The 21,875-nt window shown below is 51.0% G+C and overlaps 1 protein-coding gene across 1 annotated transcript in view; it reads left to right on the top strand.

Moving 5' to 3' along the window:
- Nucleotides 1-21,875, top strand: part of CPAMD8 (C3 and PZP like alpha-2-macroglobulin domain containing 8) — an 81,863-nt gene that overhangs the window by 19,756 nt on the left and 40,232 nt on the right. Inside the window, exons 13-19 of the mRNA XM_049640170.1 lie at nucleotides 3,389-3,517; nucleotides 9,180-9,363; nucleotides 10,683-10,855; nucleotides 11,417-11,566; nucleotides 11,927-12,085; nucleotides 13,720-13,862; nucleotides 16,750-16,812. Of these exons, the coding sequence (XP_049496127.1) occupies nucleotides 3,389-3,517; nucleotides 9,180-9,363; nucleotides 10,683-10,855; nucleotides 11,417-11,566; nucleotides 11,927-12,085; nucleotides 13,720-13,862; nucleotides 16,750-16,812 (1,001 nt within the window). The remainder of the gene's footprint in view (nucleotides 1-3,388; nucleotides 3,518-9,179; nucleotides 9,364-10,682; nucleotides 10,856-11,416; nucleotides 11,567-11,926; nucleotides 12,086-13,719; nucleotides 13,863-16,749; nucleotides 16,813-21,875) is intronic.

Genomic DNA, 21,875 nt, shown 5'->3' with positions numbered 1-21,875 from the left:
CACCTCACAGGGGTGCTTGGGGTTTACCCAGAAGGCAGCATCAGGGGGACAGAGTGGCCTGATTTTTGAAACTCAACAGTTGTTCCAGTGACATTACAGGGTACCTGGTCGGGGGGTGGGGAGCGGGCACAGGTGGGCAGACAGAAGGTGATGACAGAGAGGCCACCAAGCCTGGAGCTATGAAGGTAGGACACGGGGTCCCATTGTCAGGGAAGAGAGGAGCAGGAGTGACAGAAGAGGGCGTCCGGCTCTGTGACAGCCCCACGGACGCCGGATGGCGGAGAAGGGGTGGGGGCAGCTTAGAGTAAATGTGTAGGTGGGAGCCGAGGACGCTTGTGGTGACTGTCCTCTGTGGGGCAACGTGTCCTTAAAGATTTTTAAGCATGGAAGTTGCAAGCTTGGGGCTCTCCGGGCCATCCAGCGGGCTGCAAATTCCTGGTTACAATGAGCTTTTTCTTAATGATCGCAAGACATCCCTTTTATTTCCATTTAGTCGTCTAGCAATTAAGTAGCAGCAAAGCCCTGAGATGACTACAAATACCAGAATTAGCTGAATAATTTTCTCTCTCATAGATACATGTCTAAAAATGAGCTTTTCCTGGGGCACCTGGGTGGCTCAGTCGGTTGAGCGCCTGACTTGAGCTCAGGTCTTGACCTCCTGGTTCAGGAGTTCAAGTGTGGAGCCTGCTTGGGCTTCTCTCTCTTTCTGCCCCTATCCTGCTTGCTTTCTCTGTCTGTCTGTCTGTTTCTCTCTCAAAATAAGTAAACTTAAAAATTTTTTTAAAAATTAGCTTTTCCCCAAAATGTCACTTTAATAGGAAGATATTTTATTTCTGTTACCAAATACTGTTTAGGAAAAGGTCTGTAATTATTCTTTTAAAAACAAAACTTGGGGCGCCTGGGTGGTGCAGTTGGTTAAGCGTCCGACTTCAGCCAGGTCACGATCTCGCGGTCCGTGAGTTCGAGCCCCGCGTCAGGCTCTGGGCTGATGGCTCGGAGCCTGGAGCCTGTTTCCGACTCTGTGTCTCCCTCTCTCTCTGCCCCTCCCCAGTTCATGCTCTGTCTCTCTCTGTCCCCAAAATAAAATAAAAAACGTTGAAAAAAAAAAATTAAAAACAAAACTTGGGGCGCCTGGGTGGCTCAGTCAGTTAAGGGACTGACTTCAGCTCAGGTCATGATCTCTCAATGTGTGAGTTCGAGCCCCGTGTCAGGCTCTCTGCTGACAGCTCAGAGCCTGGAGCCTCCTTTGGATCCTGTGCCTCCCTCTCTCTCTGCCCTTTCCCTGCCTGTCTGTCCATCTCTCTTTCTCAGAAATAAACATTAAAAAAAATAATAAAAATTTAAAAAGGGAAGCTAATTGTAAATATCAATTATTTTTAACTTTTAAAAATGTTTATTCATTTTTGAGAGAGTAGCTGTGTGCGTGCGAGTCAGGGAGGGGCAGAGAGAGAGAGGAGACAGAATCCCAAGCCCGATGCAGGGCTCGAACTCACGAACTATGAGATGGTGACCTGAGCCAAAACCAGAGTCAGGCACTTAACTAAGCCACCTAGGCGCCCCAAGTCAATTATTTTTTAAATGAGGGACAGTTGACTTGTAACTGTGTTAGTTTCAGGTGTATACCATAAGTCCATATTTGCACATGTGAAACAGACACCACCATACGTGTAATTCATAGCCAGCATCACACCTAGTTCTGCATTTTTTTTTATGACGAGAAATTTTGAGATCTACTCTTAGCAACTTTCAAGTATACACTGCGGTGTTGTTAACTACGGTCACGGCCGCTGGGTATTCCATCCCCAGGACTTAGTTTCTAACTCGAAGTGCGTGTCTCTTGCAATCACAGTTTTTTTTATAGCAGCGTGGCAAATCAGCACCAGCCAAAAAGAGAGAGGCGTGGGGCCAGAGCTGGGAGGGTCCCACATTTGAAGCTTCCTGAGCTGTCCCTCTGGGGTTCCTGGGACACACCATCCTCCTGGCTCATGATGTGTGACCGTGCCCCCAGAGAACGGCCGGCCGGGGGCGCTCTCTCAAGCTTCGGTGTCCACGGTGTCCATCGGGGTTCGTAAAGTAGCTGTGAATCACGGGCCCTGTGACAGACTCCGGTTCCAGTCGCCTCCCTCCCTGGAGGTTAGGCTGGTATCACAAGTCTCAAAACCCCAACCCTTTGCCCCGTCCTGATTCAGCTCGGTGGCCTATACCCTCAGGATGCACCGTAAATAACAAAGACACTCTCATCACTTGGAAAATTCCAGGCTTTGGAGGCTACCTCCCAGAAACCGGGGACAAAAATGGGCTAACTTCTTTTTTTTCTTTTTAACATTTACTCATTTTTGAGAGAGAGAGAGAGAGAGAGAGAGCTGGGGAGGAGCAGAAAAAGGGAGAGAGAGACACACACACACAGAATCCGAAGCAGGCTCCGGGCTCTGAGCTGTCAGCACAAAGCCTGATGTGCGGCTCAAACCCACAAACCGTGAGATCATGACCTGAGCCAAAGTCGACGCTTAACCAGTTGAGCCACCCAGGCGCACCCCCTCCTTTTTTTTTAAAGTTTATTTCTTTTGAGAGAGACAGAGACAGTGCAAGTGGGGGAGGGGCAGAGAGAGAGGGAGACAGAGAATCCCAAGCGCGCTCCACACGGTCAGCACGGAGCCCGACGCAGGGTTCGAACTCACCAAACTGCGATCGTGACCTGAGCCAAAACCAAGAGTCGGACGCTTAACTGACTGAGCCACCCAGGCGCCCCATGGCCAACTTCTTTATTCTTGATCTCACAGAAGTCTTAGACCTGCACCTCTGGCCTCTCCCTTGTGTTGGGGCAAGTGAAGGGAAAAAGCTCAAAGCCCAAAGGAGCAAAGCCGTATAACCACCCAGGGCTTGGTGCACGCAGGGCGGCAGGGCTCGAGCTTAGGGAGGAGCAGGCTCCAGAGCCACGGGGATGCTGTCCCACACAGCCTCTCCATCTCCTGACCGTCCTGTCAGGCCTGTGATCCCCTCCAAGAAGCCACCAGGGTCACTAGCAAGCCAGAGAAAGAGAGAGAGAGAGAGAGAGAGAGAGAGAGACAGGGGCATGGGGAGGGTTGCCTAGTATGTCCATGATAGAGCTGTCTCTTGGCAGCCACATGAGTCACCTGCCTCTGTCTTGAGCCACCCCCTAACACCCTGTGACCAGCCTCGGACACTTGCTTCCTGGAGCTGAGGAACGGGGAGAGGGGGGCAAAAGCGCATTGGACCCCATTCTCTGAGAGCCGGGGGGAGGGTTCCCCAAAGGGGAATTGGGACGTGGGAGGGTCTTGCCGCAGGCCAGGGCAGGCAGAAGCATCGCCAAGGACCCCCTTCCTAGGCCGAGCACCCAGGCCTTGACCAAGTACCCTCTTTTCCTCAGACCAAGGTGACGGCACTCAATGGAAAGCCCGTGGGGGCCCAGTACCTGCCCAGCTACCTCTCTCTCAGCAGCTGGTACTCCCCCAGCCGGTGCCACCTGCAGCTGCAGCCCCCCGCCCGCCCCCTGCAGGTAAGGTGCTCAGGCATGCCCTCCACACACCTCCAGGGGATGTGTGCATGCCCCGGCCCCTGGCCCCCGGCCCTCCAGCAAGGCCGTATTCCTCGGAATGAATGCCCATAATTTAATTATGGTGAACATTTAGGCTGTGGCCCCGGGGTTTACCATGATAAACTTGGCCATCAGGGCTCCTGTCTGTGGGCTTGTACTTCTTGTGCACAGGCTCTGAGGTTTCCCCACGGACCTAGAGCTGGGTCTCGTGTTCCTTCTTCCCCGTTACTCAGCAATCCCGATTAAGTAAGATTCGCGGAGATGTGTGTGGAGACACGGATCTGTAAAAATTGGGCAGAAGGAGGAGAGTTCCTCTGTGCCCCCTCACCCCTGCAGGCAGTGTCCCCAGTTATTAGCAGCCTGCATTAAGGTAGCACATCTCGTACAGTTGATGAGCCAGGTTGGATGTGTTGTTATTAACTAAGGTCTGCAGTGTATGTTAGGTCCTCTCTTCGTGTTGCAGATTCTGTGGGTTTGGACAAATGTATGATGACGTGTGCCCAGGGTTGTAGTATCTTTTTTATTCTTATTTTATTTATTTTAATGTTTACTCGTTTTTGAGAGACAGTGAGGGACCGAGCGTGAGTGGGGGAGGGGCAGAAAGGGAGACACAGGATCTGAGGCAGGCTCCAGACTCTGAGCTGAATGCTCAGAGCCTGATGCGGGGCTCGAACCCATGAGCCGCGAGATCATGACCTGAGCCAAAGTCGGACACTTAACCGACTGAGCCACCTGGGCACCCCAATTTTTTTAAGTGTATTTATCTTTGGGGGGGCAGGATCGGGGGAGAGACAGAGAGAGATGGGGCAGAGGATCCCAAGCTGAGAGCAGAGAGCCCGATGCGGGGCTTGAACTTGAACCATGAGATCATGGCCTGGGCCAAAGTCAGGTGCTTAACTGACTAAGCCACCCAGGCGTCTCTGGTGTTATAGTATCATACAGAATGGTTTCACTGCCCTAAAAATCCTCTGGACTCCACCTACCTATTCGTTCATCCCTCCTTCCCTGCTACCCCCTGGCAACCACTGATCTTTTCACCGTCTTTGTACTTTTGCCTTTTCTAGAATGTCATGTTGTGTTGGGAGAAGTGAAAACCTCCGGGGTTGTTTTGATTGGAGGCACAGTTTCAACACACACACACACACACACACACACACACAAGAAGTCAAGCCGTGAGAGTTATTTACAGATCCCAGAGTGGGGTGCGCGGGTGCAAAATGAAGGGTGGGGGGAAGGGCAGTCCTCCGTCCCAGGTCACAAGCGAGCAGGAGACAGGCAGCCGGGCAGCAAGCACCCTTTACTTGTAAGGTGGTTGGAGACGAGGTCATAGCTGTAGGGGGGTGGTCAGTGCTATGTGGTTATTTCAAAAGGCCCCCTGGGGAAAAGTGAAGCAGAAACTTGCGGCCAGAATCCTAAGCTCGGGTCCTTATCTAAATGTCCAGACTCCAGGTGTGAGGGGCTTTGTCAGGCCGTCAGATGCCCCAGCAGCAGCTCAAAATAGCTGTTTTCCCATCACATGTATATGGTAGTCCCCCCTCCCTTATCCATGGGGATACATCCCTACATCCCCAGTGGACGTCTAACACTCCAGATAGTACCAGACCCTACGTGTGTTGTTTTTTCTTATACTACATGCCTATGACAAAGATTGACTTATAAATTAGGCGCAGTAAAATTAACAACAATAATGATAAAATAGAACCACGGTAACAATATTCTGTAGTGAGAGTCACGGGGATGTGGTTCCTTCTCTCTCGAAATATACTGTACTGTACCCAGTCTGCTTTCTTGTGATCACGAGATAGTAAAGTGTCTACGTGAGGAGATGAAGTAAGGTTGATGTGGTTCGGAGTGTTGGGGATCGGAGCCGACGGCCAAGAAAGAATTCTTTGAGACGTCTTTGGTGCAAAAAGGTGGTTTTCCTAAAGCACGGGGACAGGACCCTTGGGCAGAAAGAGCTGCACTGGAGTTGTGAGGAGTGATTGATGGTGTAAGATTTTCTATCCTATTGGCGGAGGGGGGTAGGGTGGTGTCAGGGTCCCAGGAAATGGAATCTACAGGTTCCTGGAAGTCTGGCGATTGATAGAATTGCTTTTTCCCCTTGTAAATTATTAAGACAGTTGTAAACTGATGGAGACTCAGGGCCCGCATGACTGTGATCTCTTATCAGTTAACCACGGGTTTTTCCCTTTCCTTTGTTCTTGGGCGGCCAGGAGTGCCTGAGGAATGTCACCTATGTGTGTGTGTGGGGGGGGGGGGAGGTTATTAATTTGTGACTTGCCCTCAGTCTGCCTTTGTTTCCCACATCAAGGTGAGTGATGCAGGCGTTGTGACAAAGCATTAGGCTGCACCTGACCTTCTGATGATACATCAGGAGGATCACCTGGGGCGCCTGGGTGGCTCAGTCGGTTAAGCATCTGACGTCGGCTCAGGTCATGATCTCACGTTTCGTGGGTTCGAGCCCCGCGTCGGGCTCTGCGCTGACAGCTCAGAGCCTGAAGCCTGCTTCGGATTCTGTGTCTCCCTTTCTCTCTGCCCCTCTCCTGCTTACACTCTGTCTCTCTCTATCTCTCTCAAAAATAAATAATAAACATTAAAAAAATAAAAAAGGAGGATCACCCATTTCCAGAAGGCTGTTGACAGCGGTAACTGCAGGGGAGACTGTGGTAGCTGGAATCGTACAACGTGTGGCCTTCTTTTTTTAGTGTTTATTTCTGTTTGAAGGAGAGAGAGACAGAGCGTGAGCAGGGGTGGGGGCAGGGGGCAGAGAGAGAGAGAGGGAGACACAGCATCGGAAGCAGGCTCCAGGCTCTGAGCTGTCAGCACAGAGCCGGATGTAGGGCTCAAAGCCATGAGCCCGTGAAATCAGGACCTGAGCCAAAGTCGGGTGCCCCATCCACCGAGCCATCCAGGCACCCCATACAGCGTGTAGTCTTTTTACATCAGCTTCTTTCACTTTGGATGAACTGTAGTTTGCTTATCCCTCATCTATTAAATAAGATACACATTTGTGTACAGTGTAAAGCACCCTGTTAACTCCGTTAACCAAGAGGCCCCAGGCAGAGCCTGGCTGCTGCAGAGTGAGCTGCTCCCCAGCATTGCTCCCAGGCCTTACTGGCCCGTAAACCAGCCGCTGCTCAGGCCCAAGGCCACCAGGGGGCGGTGCCTGGGATGCAGCTTAGAGGAATCCTGGTGTCAGAGCGGCCCATTCTGGGGGCCTCGTGGCCCACTGTGGGAGTTTTGAGAATAAGAGAGTCAGATGAGATCGTCTGTTCCCATTAGGCAAGGACCTGGCTGAGCCACTCAGACTTTCCTCTTGGAGGGACATCTCCATCCTGCCAGAGTCGGGTCAGCTGGCTCCAGCCCCCCCCCCCCCCCCCCCCCCCCCCCCGCGACTGTCATCGCCGGGGCCCTGGGCGCAACCTCAGGGCATTGAGGCAAGAGTGGCCGTGCTTGGTCCAGTCTGGGCTCTGTGTCAGGGCCCTTTCCCCTTCCTCCAGCTTGAAGGCCCAGGCAGGGCGGGGGAGGGGGGATTGCTGCTCTGTAAATGGGTTTGACACCCCTATCTTTTAGGGTTGCCGTGGGGTTAGTGCATGAGAAGAGGAAGGTTATGCGTTTTCTGCCCCCTAACATCTGAAACAGAAGGGGACTTTTGTTTCAGTGCCTTTTTATAAGGTGACTATTTACAAACTTAGAAATCATAAAAAAAAAGTATAATCCTATGCCTTTCACCTAGATTTATGAATTCACATTTTGCTTCTGTCCATCTGTCCTACTTACCTGCCCACTTGTCCACCTATGCAGCCCTCTGCCCATCCATCCACCCACTCACCCATCCACGCACCTGTCCAAGGCACCTGTCCACCCATCTATCCATCTATTTTTTTTAATTAAAACAATTTTTTTAATGTTTGTTTTTGAAAGAGAGAGAGAGACAGAGCACACAGGGGAGGGGCAGAGAGAAAGGGAGACACAGAATATGAAGCGGGCTCCAGGTTCTGAGCTGTCCATGCAGAGCCTGGCGTGGGGCTTGAACTCACAAACTGTGAGATCATGACCTGAGCTGAAGTCGGATGCTTAACTGACTGAGCCACCCAGGCACCCCATCAACTCACCTATTTCTTTAGCCCTTTTGTTTTGGCTACAGCATTTGAAAATGAGTTACAGACATCCTGATGCTTCACTCTTAAAATATTTGAGCATAATACGTCCTAAAAATCAGGACATTCTTCAACATGACCTCAAAGCTATTGTCACATCTAAGAAAATTACATTAACTCAACACGGGCAGTGTTCAGATTTTCAAAGATGTCCCCAGGATGTGACTTCTTCTATCTTGCGCGTGAACGCCCACAGTCTTGTGCACACGTGTGCAAGTAATGTGCGGCTGTGTGCATGCACGTGTATATGTGAGCGCGTGTGCACGCGTGGGCATGTGCGCATTTCATTCGGGATCCATGGCCACCCATGTTGCGTTTGGCTCTTCTGTGTCCATATGAGAGAGAGAGAGCGTGCAGGAGCGGGGGAAGGGCAGAGAGAGAGGGTGACACAGAATCCAGAGGAGGCTCCAGGCCCTGGGCTGTCAGTACAGAGCCTGGTGCGGGGTTCCAACTCACAAACTTCGAGATCATGACCTGAGCTAAAGTTGGACCATTAACCGACTGAGCCACCCAAGCGCCCCTCATACTTTTTATTTTATCTTATTTTATTTTATTTTATTTTATTTTATTTTATTTTATTTTATTTTAAAGTTTCTTTATTTTGAGAGGGAGAGAGAGAGGGAGTGCAAGTGGGGAAGGGGCAGAGAGAGAGGGAGAGAGAGAGGACCCCAAGCAGGCTCCATGCTGTCAGCGCAGGGCCCAACACAGGGCTTGAACGCACGAACCCTGAGATCATAACCCACACTGCAGATGCGTTGAGCGCTTAACCGACTGAGCCACCCCGGTGCTCCTAATTTCAAATTTTGGAATAATTTTAGATTTACAGAAGCGTTGCTCAGACGGTGCAGAGAGATCCTGTATATCCTTCATCCGGCTTCCCCTGCTGTTTTTAAGTTTTAGAAAGTCATCTGTACATTGCTGAGTTGTGAGAGTTCTTTATACGTCCTGGACGCTAGACCCTTACCAGGCGTATGACCAGGAATGCTGAGCGTCTGGGGTTTTTACCGGGGGTCAGTCACCCAGACCTGGCCGACCACCTGCATAGCTGACCTCAGTCCCAGCCCCTCCAGAGGTCAAAGTGACAGAGTGTGACCTGTACCCCTCCCCCGGCCCCCCACGAATCATCTTGTCAGTATCTGGTGTGGCCTGAGGCCTCAGGTAAACAGAGACAGGCAGGCAGGACAGTTCAGAGGTTTGGAGATCGCCTCTCAGGAGCTGGGGGGCAAAGGCCACACCTCTCATGGGCCATGTTCCTGCACCGTCAGCTCGTCGAGAGTCTCCACGCTGTTAGCACAGTTGCCCCGCCGCGGCCGGCGCCAGGATGCCCGGCTCTCTGCCGGGAGGCCAACACTCCTGCCGCAGCCATCCCAGCCTCCCTGTGGCCCCAGAGCGGCCATCTGCCTGGCGTGGGTGCCGGGCCGTGGGTGCCAGGCAGGGCCCCCCGTGCTGCGTGTCTCCCACAGGTCGGAGAGGAAGCGCTTTTCCCGGTGAAGTCCACGTGCCCTTGCAGCTTCACCCTGTACTACGAGGTGGCCGCGCGGGGCAACATCGTGCTCTCGGGCCGGCAGCCCGCCCACCTCACCCAGCGGAGAAGCCGGCGGGCGGCCCCGGAGAAACCGATTCGCTTAATGCACCTTCTTGAGACGGGTGAGCCAGGCCATTAGGCTGGGGTTCCCTGTTCCCACTGACACTGGGGTGGGACAGACGGGAAGGGGGAGCAGGACGCAGCCTGGAGAGGTGCCTGCTTCAGGGAGGAAGGCGTGTGTCCCAGGCGAGATGGGGCTCGGGCCAGGAGGATGGGCAGGGGTCAGCCGCAGGGGGAGTGGAGACGTCCTCTCGAGGGTGTCCTCACCGCCTGTCTGCAGGGGACTGGGGGAGGCGAGCCACAGGCTAGACCCCTGCGCCGGCCCGCACTGGACTGTGTTGCCATCTGCCGGTGGCCGCTCTGACTCTGCCCAGGTCACCCCCCCCCGCCCCCCACCACAACTAGGAGCCCTCCTCCTCTCCTTGACTCTGTGTGCTCACTACAATGTCCGTCACCTCCCCTGGGTCTTCCCCAGCCCCATCCCCTTCACAGCCCTTCTGCCTGAAGCAGGATCCCCAAACCGGGCCTTGGGGGCACTTGAAGACAGACGATTTGTGGTGGGGCCGTCCTGTGTGCAGTGGGGTATGGAGCCGTATCCCCGGCCTCCACCCGTTCGGCGCCAGTAGCAACCTATCCACAGGCAGTACGATGCCTAAGAAGTCTCCAGACATTGGCAGTGTCCCTGAGGGGAAGTCATCTGTAGGTGAGAATCAGATAGATAGATAGGAAGATAGATAGATAGATATGATAGATTAGATAGGAAGATAGGTAGATAATAGAGATAGATGATAGATCAATAGATAGATAGATAGATAGATGGATTTATGGATAGATAGATCCACAGATAGATCCCTAAATACTTAGATTTACACTCAGATTCATAGATTAATTCATAGTTCATAGACAGAGATATAGGTGCATAGATACATACACAGGAAGACAAGGTCTCTCTCATGAGAAGGCAGAGTTTCTCACCCTCGGCACTACTGATGTTTGGGGCCAGATCATTCTCCCATTGGTGGCGCTGTCCTGTGCACTGCAGGGGGCTGAGCAGCATCCCCGGCGCCCCACCCCGCTAAGGCCCCACCCCGCTAGATGCCTGCGGCACTCCCAAGTCGGGACAGCCAAAACTGCCCCCTGGGGGGCAGCACGGTCCTAGTTGAGAACTGCTGGCCTGAATGGTGCTCTGGGAATCACACACCCACATCCTTTTGGGCCTTCCCTTCCCTTCTAGGTGGTGCAAGTGTCCACGGAGCCCTTGCCCTGGGCCAGCACCTCCACGCTGCACCCCCAGGTCATCCCCAGGGCAACCTGGGGCATTGGTGGCCCCGTCGTGGGGTGCTGGGTCCTCACGCCTCTCCCCACCTTTGCCTTGTCTTAGAGCCCCCTCCAGCCCCAGCAGCTGAGGTCAACGTGTGTGTGACTTCTCTCCGGCTGGCCGTGACCCCCAGCATGGCCCCCCTTGGCCGCCTGCTGGTCTTCTACGTCAGGGAGAACGGAGAAGGCGTCGCCGACAGCCTCCAGTTTGCTGTGGAGAGCTTCTTTGAGAACCAGGTAGAACGTGGGGGGCCAATCAGGGGAGTGGGGACAGGCAAGCGCCACCGAAAGCTGGGGGCTCCAGGGTGTCCGCGCCGGGCCGTGCGCAGCTGCCGCTCGGGCTCCCAAATGGTATCCCGGGCAGGACCCTTCAGGAATGATTGCAGCCAAGGTTGCATCTTTACTGGACCACCTCCAGAAGTCACCACCGATCGCACGCAGGGAAAGCAGTCAGCTGTCCCCACTGCGTTCCAGATCTAAGGGACACCGCTCATGTCCCCCGCAGTGGGCTCAGCCTTCTGCCGCCTCTCCCTGCATCCTTTGAAGCTGGCTGCTGCATGCCCTCAGCCCGTGCCTGTCTCCCCATCTCTCCCCTCCCCTCCTCTGCGCAGAATGTTCCAGTTGTACCAGCCTTGTTCCTTTCATTCTGCCTCCCGCCCTTGTCCTCACCTGGGCAGCAAGGCCAGGGTCCCAAGGGAGCTGGCCAAGACCGGTTCTCCTTGGCAGGCGGAGAGGGTGGGTGGGTGAGTCAGGAGAGTCTGGCCAAGCTCCTGGTCTCTCTGCTGTGTTCGGATCCAGGTTTCAGTGACGTACTCAGCAAATGAGACCCAGCCTGGGGAGGTTGTTGACCTGCGGGTCAGGGCTGCAAGGGGCAGCTGTGTGTGTGTCACTGCGGTGGATAAGAGCGTCTACCTGCTCAGGTCTGGGTTTCAGCTGACTCCGGCCCAGGTGAGTGGGGCCCTCTGGTGCCAGGCTCCAGCACCCCCACGAGGGTCTCTCCCTTTCCAGTCAGTGAAGAGCCCCCATGTGAACCAGATTCTTTCTCTCACCATCGAACCCAATCTTTATTGCTGTAGTGAAAGATCGTAGAGTCGAATTCATCAGACTCTTGCAATAGAACGTTGTCCACAGGTCCTACCTTTCCAGCCCCAGTCTGCCCATCTTTAGAATGGGCTAATGCCACCAACGCCCATCTCCTGAGATTGTCTCGAAGTGGTATTCACGGAAGGAGCAGCCAGACCCCCGAGAGCCAGTTTGGGTTGAAAGGAAACCTCCGGCTGACTGCTCTCTGTTCTCCTTTGCCTGTAGGTTTTCCGGGAATTGGAAGAGTATGATGTTTCTGATGCCTTCGGGGTGTCCCGGGAGGATGGGTCCTTCTGGTGGGCTGGACTGGCAGCCCGACGCAGGCGTTCGTCCATCTTCCCGTGGCCCTGGGGCGTCACCAAGGACTCCGGGTCTGCCTTCGCCGTAAGCACAGATGGTCTTAGACCCACCGCCCCTTCCAGGCTCCTCTCGCTTGGAAACAAATGAACTCCGAGATACGGAGATGGTCAGGGTGGAGGTTTCCAAACTTTTATTGGGGCAGAACTAGTTTGATTCTCCCCAGTGGAAGCTCATAAGCGGACCCTCCTGATTTGCAAGGCCAACCAGAGCAGAATGCTATGGGTGTCAACCAATAACTGGGACTTGGTATGGAGCAGAGGTAGTAAGGGTGCTTTGCTGGGAGGAAAACCATCACGCTGGGAGCAGGCGGCCATGCTCTCAAGGAGCTCACGTCGTCCCCCTCCTTCCGGGCTGCGGATGCCGGGGGCTACCGGGGGTGCAGGAGACACAAGCATCATTCTAGATCATACCGCCAGCCCCCATGAGCATGCTGGCGGTCTCCACTCGAATGCACGGCCCATCTGTGGCTGCTCTCCCCCCCCCCATTATAAAAATCATTAAAAACGCATCCTTTTCCTCTTGTTTTTTTTTTTTATGGGAAATTTTCAGACCTACAGAAAAGTTGAACAAAGGAACAAATGCCTATATACTCACCGCCTGTAGATCCCGCAATTAGCACGTTGCTCTATTAGCTAAAAAATAGTACACGCCTACATCTGTCTATATATTTGTCTGCACATCTATGTCTGTACTGGAACAAACGATGTTTCAATTACACATTTGTTGAACGCCTGGCAGTTTGAACTGCTGGGCCCTGGCCGCTCTTGGAATTAAGGGGCGGGGCGGGGGGGTGCTTCTGAGTCTGAGTCACTGACTTTATACTCCTTATTCCCAAAGCAGAGCTGGTCAGTCTGGGGTGGGGCTTTCCTGCAGTCTAGTTGCCCCCTGTATTTAGCGCAGTGGTCGAGATCATAACAGTAACAATTGCAGATCTCCGTCTGTCTCTGGTCTAGATCAGGCACGGTGCCAACTGATTTTTTTTTTTTAACGTTTTTTATTTATTTTTGAGACAGAGAGAGACAGAGCATGAACGGGGGAGGGGCAGAGAGAGAGGGAGACACGGAATCGGAAGCAGGCTCCAGGCTCTGAGCCATCAGCCCAGAGCCCGACGCAGGGCTCGAACTCACAGACCGTGAGATCGTGACCTGAGCTAAAGTCGGCCGCTTAACCGACTGAGCCACCCAGGCGCCCCTGATTTTTTTTTTTTAATTGTGAAATTCACAATGAACAGAACAAACGGAAAATGAACCATTCTAAAATGCACAATTCAGCGGTATTTAGGGCATTCACGGTGTTGTGCCACCAGCACCTGTGTCTTAATTCTAGAATGCTTTCATCCCTTCCAAAGGAAACCGCATCCCCATGAGTAGTGGCTCCCTGTGCCCCCTCCCCCAACCCCTGGCAACTGCTAATCTACTTTCTGTCCCTATGGATTTACCTGTTCCGGATGTTTCATATCCGTGGAGTCATACTTGTGGCTTTTTGTGACTGAGCCACAGATATGCTGGCCTCCCCTCTGCTCTATCTTACGTGGTCACTGGGCCCCATGATCTCCTCAGCCTGTGTCACCAAGCCCAGAGCAGAGGATGTTGGGCTGGTAACCCCACAGTGATGGAACTGCTGGGGCCATCCCATCCACGGCACTGTCTGTTGCCTAGGAAACGGGACTGGTGGTGATGACCGACCTGGTGAGCCTGAACCACCGACAAGATGGCGGCCTGTACACCGATGAGGCTGTCCCTGCCTTCCAGCCCCACACGGGGAGCCTGGCGGCAGCAGGGTCCTCCAGACAACCCCCCAGGTAATTGCCACGTCGAGTAGGGCTGTCTTGCCTCATACTGTGGTCTTTGGGGGCTGGATCACTCTCTGTGGTGGGGCTGTGCATGCACGGCTGGGTGTTGAGCAACATCTCTGGCCTCCACCCACCTGTTGCCAATAGCACCCCTTTCTCCCAGTTGTTACAGCCAAAAATGTCCCAGTGTCCCCTGGTGGATAAAGTCACTACTGACCTAGTAGTGACCCCGGGAACCAAGCATGCCAGCCCGCCTCCCCAGTTCCTGACCACACCCGAGTGCACGGGATTGGGGGTGCAGAGAAAGGAAGGCACCTCAGGAGCAGAACTGCCTGGAACAGAAGGGTTGGGGTGGGGAGGGAAGCTGGGGCTTGGTCCTCCCTCTCCCAGGGACTTTGCTTAGAAACTTCCTTCTAGTATCTCTCTCTTCTTCGTTCTTTTCCTCTCTCCTCCCTTTTCACCTTCAATTCTCTGCCTTTTCAAGTTGGACACCAAGTAATACTTCTCAGTCTCTTATTTGAACTCTGCACATTTAAGCCTTTTGAAAGGCATGAATTTCCCTAAGAGTGCTGCTTTGGCAGCACCTGAGTTGTGTTGTGAAGTGTTTCCATTATTGCTTCTTTCCAAATAGGTTCTAACTTTTTGAGCTGTGACTTGTGCAGAAGTGGACACTTTTTAAAATTTCAACTGATATTTTTTAATTAATATTTTTTAATGTTTTTCATAAATTTGTAGCAAACATGCATTGTGGCCAGTGAACATGGTCTGTGTGTTATCTGTTGTCCTGTTCTTACTTTGAAGACTTTTTATGTGGCCAACTTTTGTAAATGTGCATGTCTTCTTGAAAAGAAGATCTAAGCCCCCATCAATTCTGTACAGGGCTCTCTATGGATACTTTAGGTCAGGCCTATCGATGGTGATGCCTACATTCTCCATACTCTTGCTCACTTCTTGTTTGTTTGCTAACTTATCAATGACTGAGACAGAGAAGAGTTCCCATTTCTCCCCTGCATTTGTGGTTTTGTCCCTGGAGTCATGGAAACTTTAGTTTCACAGGAGGTGTTGTTTTCTCCTCTCTCCTATCCTTTCCTGTCTCCCCTCTTTTCTCTCCCACCCCCTTTGTCTGATGCCTCTCTTACTACCTCCTCAAGCCCAGGTCTCAACCAGCCAGCTGGGGAAGGGGAAGTGTTCTGGAGACCTTGGCTCCCATTCTGTCTGGATTTAGGGGCTGGGACTAGGGAGGCAGGCCTTAGCTCTACTCTCTCCCACCCACTCCAAGAAGGGCACAGAACCAAAGGGCTGGGGCTGGCATCAGTGTGGTCGGTAGTGGCTCAGCATCTTGTCTCTCTGGAGACCCTGAGGGTGGGCCCCACACCCCTCAGCCCTTGTTCTAAGCCAGAAGTGGCCGAGAAGACCTCCAGCCCTGGCAAGCCTGCCCCCAAAAGCCCTCCTCATCTTTCACACATTCTCTACCTAGACTGAGATCCTGGATACCTTGTTCTCCTGGGTTCTTTCTGCCTGGGCCGCACACTTAGCAGGAGTGTGGCAGGCCCAGGAGGGTCCTAGTTTCCAAACTCCAAATCACAGCATGGGCAAACCAGGCTCCCCATATGGTACACGGCAGTATTCTAGGATGTGGTTGGTGAGGGAGGTGTAACACTGGCCTCTGGGCCTCCACCCACCAGATAGTGCCTTGGGGGTCCTGACACTCTCGTGTAGCAGGACCCCCAAGAGCTTGGCCTCGAGTGGATATGAAAGTAATTTTCTGAAACCCCAAACCACAAAGGCAGTTGTAAATCCCGCTGCACAAAGGCATAACAAATGCCTTCAAAAGCAAGTGTTCATATCTTTTTGTAATTGGATAACCCATCTGTACATCTGTATTCTGAAGACAAGATATTTTTCTTAACCATATGCAGTGATTTAAATTTTTTTCGAGCAGTGTGAGAGTTTATATAATTTAATGTAAGTTTCTCTCCTACCTCTAGACCCTCCATTCCCCTTTTTGGCCAGTAATTTCTTAGAGATCCTTCTAGAAATTTTCCATGCATATACAAGGATTTTTTTTTTTTAAACAATGAGTGAATACTATAGTACTGTGCTGTGCCTTCTTTTTTTTTTTTTAATGTTTATTCATTTTTGAGAGAGAGGGAGAGATAGAACGTGAGTGGGGAGGGGCAGAGAGAGGGGGAGACAGAATCCCAAGCAAGCTCCAGGCTCCGAGCCATCAGCACAGAGCCCGACGTGGGGTTCGAACCCACAAACCATGAGATCATGACCTGAGCCGAAGCTGGGCACTTAAGCGACTGAGCCACCCAGGTGGCCCTGTGCCTTCTTTTTTGAAGTCAACAATAAGCCTTAGAGACCAATCCGTATCAGTATATCTGCACTGACCTCACTCTTTTAGACTGACGTGTAACATCCCACTGCACGATTGTACTACCATTTGATTAACCCAGTCACCCTCTTGATGGAGATTTTGGCTGTTTGCTCCGACAAACCAGTCCATTCGTCTATCTTGGCAGACGTCTCCGTGGGTATTTCCCTGTGACGCATGGTCCCTGTGACCCTTCTTCCCTTCTAAACTCAGGATGTGAAGTGCCTGTTGATTTAAGGTGATTCTATCAAGCCTTTGATGCTTCACTCCTACTAGTCCTAATCGAGTAGAATGTTAACCCTGCCAGGTAAAAGAGTTAGCACGTTCCGTCCTAATCAAGTAGAATGTTAATGGACAGCCAAGAGAATTAACACACTGCACCCTAACTGGGTAGAAGGTTAACCTTTCCAGGTACGAAGTAACGTGTTAACATTCTACTTGTGTAGATGTTAACCTGCCAGGTAGCAGAATTACATTATGCCCATGGAAACTTAATCATTTCTTCTTCGAATTTCATAGAGCAGAGAAGAGGAAAAGGACCTTCTTCCCCGAAACATGGATTTGGCATTGTCTCAACATCAGGTACGGTCAGATTCCTTTTCTTCGTTGTGTTTGCAGGCTGACTCAAGGGCACTCGTGCAAGTCCAGATTGCCCCCAGTAGGTTTGCTTTCAGATCTGACATCAACATCTGAGTGAGACTTTTTGGGCATCCTTTCCTAACACATAAAAACTCAAAGCCATGAAGTCAACCCCAAATCCCGCTGCAGCTTCGGACATCTGCTCAGGAAATATGAAATGCAGGGGCTTTGTGCCTCTCACAACTCCCACTTGGGGTAACTCTATCCGCTCTGTTTGCGTAACGAGCTCATTAAAACGATTACAGTTCCCTGGAACGTGAACTCCACCCCACCCCCCTCCATCCCCTCTTCACTCCTCAGGGGACTCAAGCTCCTGCCCACAAAACAGGCTGCTTTCCTCAGCACATTTCCTTTCCACATTTGTTCCCCCTTTTAGTTCTTTTTGAAGAAGCCCTGCTGTGCCAAATTCCTGCCAGATGCTATTGGCTGTTTTTTTTCTTTCAATGCTTGGGGTCAGAACACGAGTGGTACTAGTTAGGCATGAAGGGTCAGACGCCCCTGGGCCATGGGTGGGCTTGCTGCTGAGCAGGTGGGGTGGGGGGAGCTTCTAGACACGAGATGCCATGGCACGTGGTCATCACAGAACGGAGCTCACAGCTGGGGGTTCCTCAGACTGCTTTCACAGATGCTTGTGTCCCCGTTATGGAAAGACTTAACTCCTGGTCAGAACAGATCCAGATAATTGCGTCAAGTTCCAGGGGTCTAAATCTAAGATGAGCTGTCTGTCTGTAATCATTCACATGTGTCAAATGTATCTATTTTCTGGGTGCTGGATGTTTTGGGGGGGCCAGGTAACATTGCTCTTGCTTCCACCTTTCGGCTGTTAGAAATAATCCTGCTATGAACACAGGTGTGCAAATAGCTCTTCCAGACCCTGCTTTCGGTTCTTTTGGGTGTATACCCAGAAATGGAATTGTTGGATCGTATGGTGATTCTGTGCTTAATCGGTTTTTGTTTCTTTGTTTGTTTGAGACAGAGACAGCATGAGCGGGGGAGGCATACAGAGAGAGGGAGAAAGAGAGAATCCCAAGCAGGCTCCACCCTGTCAGTGCAGAGCCCGGTGCGGGTCTCGAGCTCATGAAACCGTGAGATCATGACCTGAGCTGAACCTGAGAATTGAGAGTCGGATGGTTAACTGACTGAGCCACGCAGGCGCCCCATATGTTTAATCGTTTTGAGGAACCTGTCTAGTGTTTCCCACAGTAGCTGCACCATTTTACATTCCCACCAACAGTGCACAAGGGTTCTTCTCTAAGTGTTCAGTAGAATTCACCAGTGAAGCCATCAGGTCTGGGGCTTTTTTCTTTGTAAAGAGATTTTGGGTTATTGATTCAATCTCTTTAGAGGTCTGTTCAGTTCTGGGTCTGTTCAGATTTTGTATTTCTTTGTAATTTAGTCTTGGTTGGTTTTGCATTTGTATAATTTGTCCATTTCGTCTGGATCATCCAAGTTCTTGGCATATAGGTGTTTATGTACTTTTTTATGTACTTTTTAAAAATAATCTTTTGATTTCTCAGAATGGGTAGTAATGTCCCCCACTTCCATTTCATATTTTAGTAACTTGAGTCTTCTCTCTTTCTTTCCCTTAGTCTGTCTAGTTAAAGGTTGGTCAGTCTCATTGATCTTTTCAAAGAATCAGCTTATGGTTTTGTTGATACTCTGTTATTTTTCTGTTCTCTATTTCCTTTATCTCTGCTCTAATTTTTATTATTTCCTTCCTTCTGTTAGCTTTGGGATTAGTTTGTTTTTCTTTTTCTGGTTCTTTAAGTTGTGAAATTAGGTTGTGTATTTGAGATATTTCTTTTTATTATTATTTAAAGTTTATCTATTTTGAGAGAGAGTGTGCACATGCTTGTGCAAGTGGGGAGAGGCAGACAGAGAGGGAGGGAGAAAGAGAGAGAGAGAGAGAGAGAGAGAGAGAATGCCAAGCAGGCTCTGCACCATCAGCAACTCAGGGCTTGAACTCAGGAACCGTGAGATCATGACCTGAGCCAAAATCAAGAGTTGGACGCTTAACCAACTGAACTACCCAGGTGCCCCAAGATCTTTCTTCTTTTTTAATACATATATAGCTATAAATTTCCCTCTCAGCACTGCTTTTACTGCATCCCATAAGTTTTAGTGTGTTATATCTTGTTTTCATTCATTTCTGAGTATTTTAACATTTCCTTTGTGATCTCTTCTTTGATCCATTGGTCAATTAAGAATGTGTTGATTACATCAGCTCAGGTCGTGATCTCACGGTTTGTGAGATAGAGCCCTGTGTCGGGTTGTGTGCTGACAGCACAGAGCCTGCTAGGGATTCTCTCTGCCCCTCCCCCACTTGCATGCATGCTCTCATGCTCTCTCTGTCTCTTGAAATAAATAAATAAACATCAAAAAATGTGTTCTTGAATTTCCACAGATTTGTAAATTTTCTGGTTTTCCTTTTGTTACTACTTTTGTTACTAATTTCTAATTTTGTCTCATTGTGGTCAGAGAAGATACTTTGTATAATATCTGCCTTTCAAAATCTACTGAGACTTCATTTGTGGCCTTACTCATGATCTTGCTTGAAGACTGTCGTGTGTGCATGCCTCTGGATCTAGTTGCTTTATTGTGTTAAGTCTTCTACTTGCTTACTCATCTTCTGTCTGGTTGTTCAGTCTGTTATTCAGAACAGGCTACTGAAGTCCCCAACTATTATTGTAAGCTTTTTATTTCTTGCTTCAGTTCTTTCCCTTTTTGTATGTTTCATATATGTCAGTGGTCTGTTATTAGATGTGTAGGTGTTCGTAATTGTTGTATCTTTTTGCTGTATGGAACCTTTTATTACTATCTAATGTCCTTCTTAGTCTCTTATGTACTCTTTTTTTACTTACAGCCCATTTTGTCTCGTATCAGGATAGCCACAGCTACTTTCTCTTGGTTACAGTTGGCCTGGGATATCTTTTCCATTCTTTCATTTCCAACCTACTTTTGTCTTTGCAGCTAAAGTGAGTTTCTTGTAGACAGCAGAGAGTCAGGTCATGTTTTTTAATTCACTCTGTTGATCTCTGCTTTTTTGACTGCAGAGTTTAATCCATTTACATTTAATGTAATTGCTCATAAGGAGGGCCTTATTTCCATCACTGTGCTTTTTGTTTTCTGTGTGCCTTATAGCAGGCAGCACAAGGCAGGGACCTTGTCTGGGCACATGGTAGGGATTGGGGACAGTATCCTGGTTCCAGTGCCCAGTATGTTCTGTCCTCGGCTGTGACTCACTCCCCTCTGTGAGTTTTTTGGGGGTAGTCACAGTGCACTGTGCATCTCCAGGCCCCTCACAACAGCCCAGCCAGGCTGGTGGGCAGCTCCCATTCTTGTGGCTGTTTCATGGTTATTTCAGGCAGAGGGAGCGCCCCCAGGTCGGTGGGCAGAGCCAGGTGTGGTATGACTGTGAAAGCAGGTAACTCTGAGCAGTTTGACGAGGCTCAAGGGTCAAGATGCACAAAGGTGGGATGGGTGGGAGCTGTCAAGGCTGAGCTGGAGAGAGGGAGAACTGAGCTGTCAGGTGCTGGAGTGGCCAAGTCAAGCAATGACGAGAAGCCATAGTGAAAGTAATGGTGAAGCCCTTTCATCATTACTGTGGCAGTGTAGCCTGACGCCCCCTGTTCCGGTTTCCCCACAGAACGGAACACCTTGCAGGTGGATCAGCCATGGGGGTCGTCTCACTATGGAGAGAGCTCTGGACAAACGGCTCTGGCAGTTTTACGGGCCCTGACACCTACAGAATGGGGGGGAGGAGAGCTCAGAGTGGGAAAGTACTGGGTGCTGAACCAAAGTGGGAGAAATGCCTTCAAGGTTTCCTCCCATGAGAAGGAGACCTTGGCAGAGGTCTTCAGATACCTAATGACCTTGGGGCCCAGGCAGATCCCCAAAAACACACAGAGCTACGAATGGAGACACTGGGGCTGGGAAGGCAAATATGGGAGAAGCATGGCTGGCCAGGGGCCCAGAGTCCCTGACTGCAGTTCCCCTCAGAGACCACAGCACACTGGCTAGGCCACAAGCCTGGTGTGGGGAGGGCGGCTTTCCCCGAGGCCTGCGAGGGAAAGCCTTTGTAACAGCCTGTAGTCAGGCCTAAAAAAAATCACACAAAGATTTATAATCGAGGGTCGGGCTCTGCAGGAGTCTGTGGGACAAGGATGCCAGGCCAGGAAGAGTAGATACCCCTGAAGGGCAGGCTGGTGGCACCCAGCGTCCACAGAAAAGTTGGCTGTGCCCATATGAAGCTGGTAAAAGTTCTGCCACTTTTCATGGGAAGAGGCTGACTTGAGTTGTCACAGGGTGACAACGTGTGGCCCTCGTAGAAGTGAGGATAGGTGTCCTAGGTCCTGTGGGGCCTGATGGACAGCGGGGTCTCCATGTGCCGCAGCCTGGGGTCAGGCTCCCGGGAAGCAGACAGGGGTCAGGCAAGTGAGTAAGGAGCAGAGGATTCTTGCAGCGAATGTTTGCGATAAATCTGGAAAGGACATCCTGGATATGCAAAGTTGACCACAGAGGTTCCCTCCCGAGCCATCCTAACGTGATCAGTGGTGCCGTTGGTGGGGGTTGGGTGGGGGCGGGGTGAAGGCAGGGAGAATCGTGAGCAGCACCGTCTGCTCGAAATATAACATCTGCAATTCCCCACATACGTAACGTCAGATTTCCTAGTGCCGTGTTATAAAGGGCAAAAAGAAACAGGTGGAGTTCGTTTGAATCTTATATTTTATTCAACCCGATACACATCCCCAAACATGGTTGTTTCAAAATGCGATCAATATAAAAAATGATCGATGATACGTTGTACTTTTTTTTTTTTTTTTGGTACTGTATGAGTTTCCTGTGGCTGCTGTCACGAAGAACCACAGACTGGATGGTTTAAAACAACAGAAATTTGTTGTCTCACAGTTCTGGAGGCCAGGCATCCGAGATCAAGGTGTAGGCAGGGCCACACCGCCGCTGGGGGCTCTAGGGGAGGAGCCTCCTGGGCCTCCTCCAGCCCCTGG

The sequence above is a fragment of the Panthera uncia genome, chromosome A2, assembly GCF_023721935.1.
Source record: "Panthera uncia isolate 11264 chromosome A2, Puncia_PCG_1.0, whole genome shotgun sequence".
Taxonomy (NCBI): Eukaryota; Metazoa; Chordata; class Mammalia; order Carnivora; family Felidae; genus Panthera; species Panthera uncia.
The sequence above is the reverse complement of the archived record's forward strand: the minus strand, read 5'-3'. Positions and strand labels throughout refer to the sequence as shown.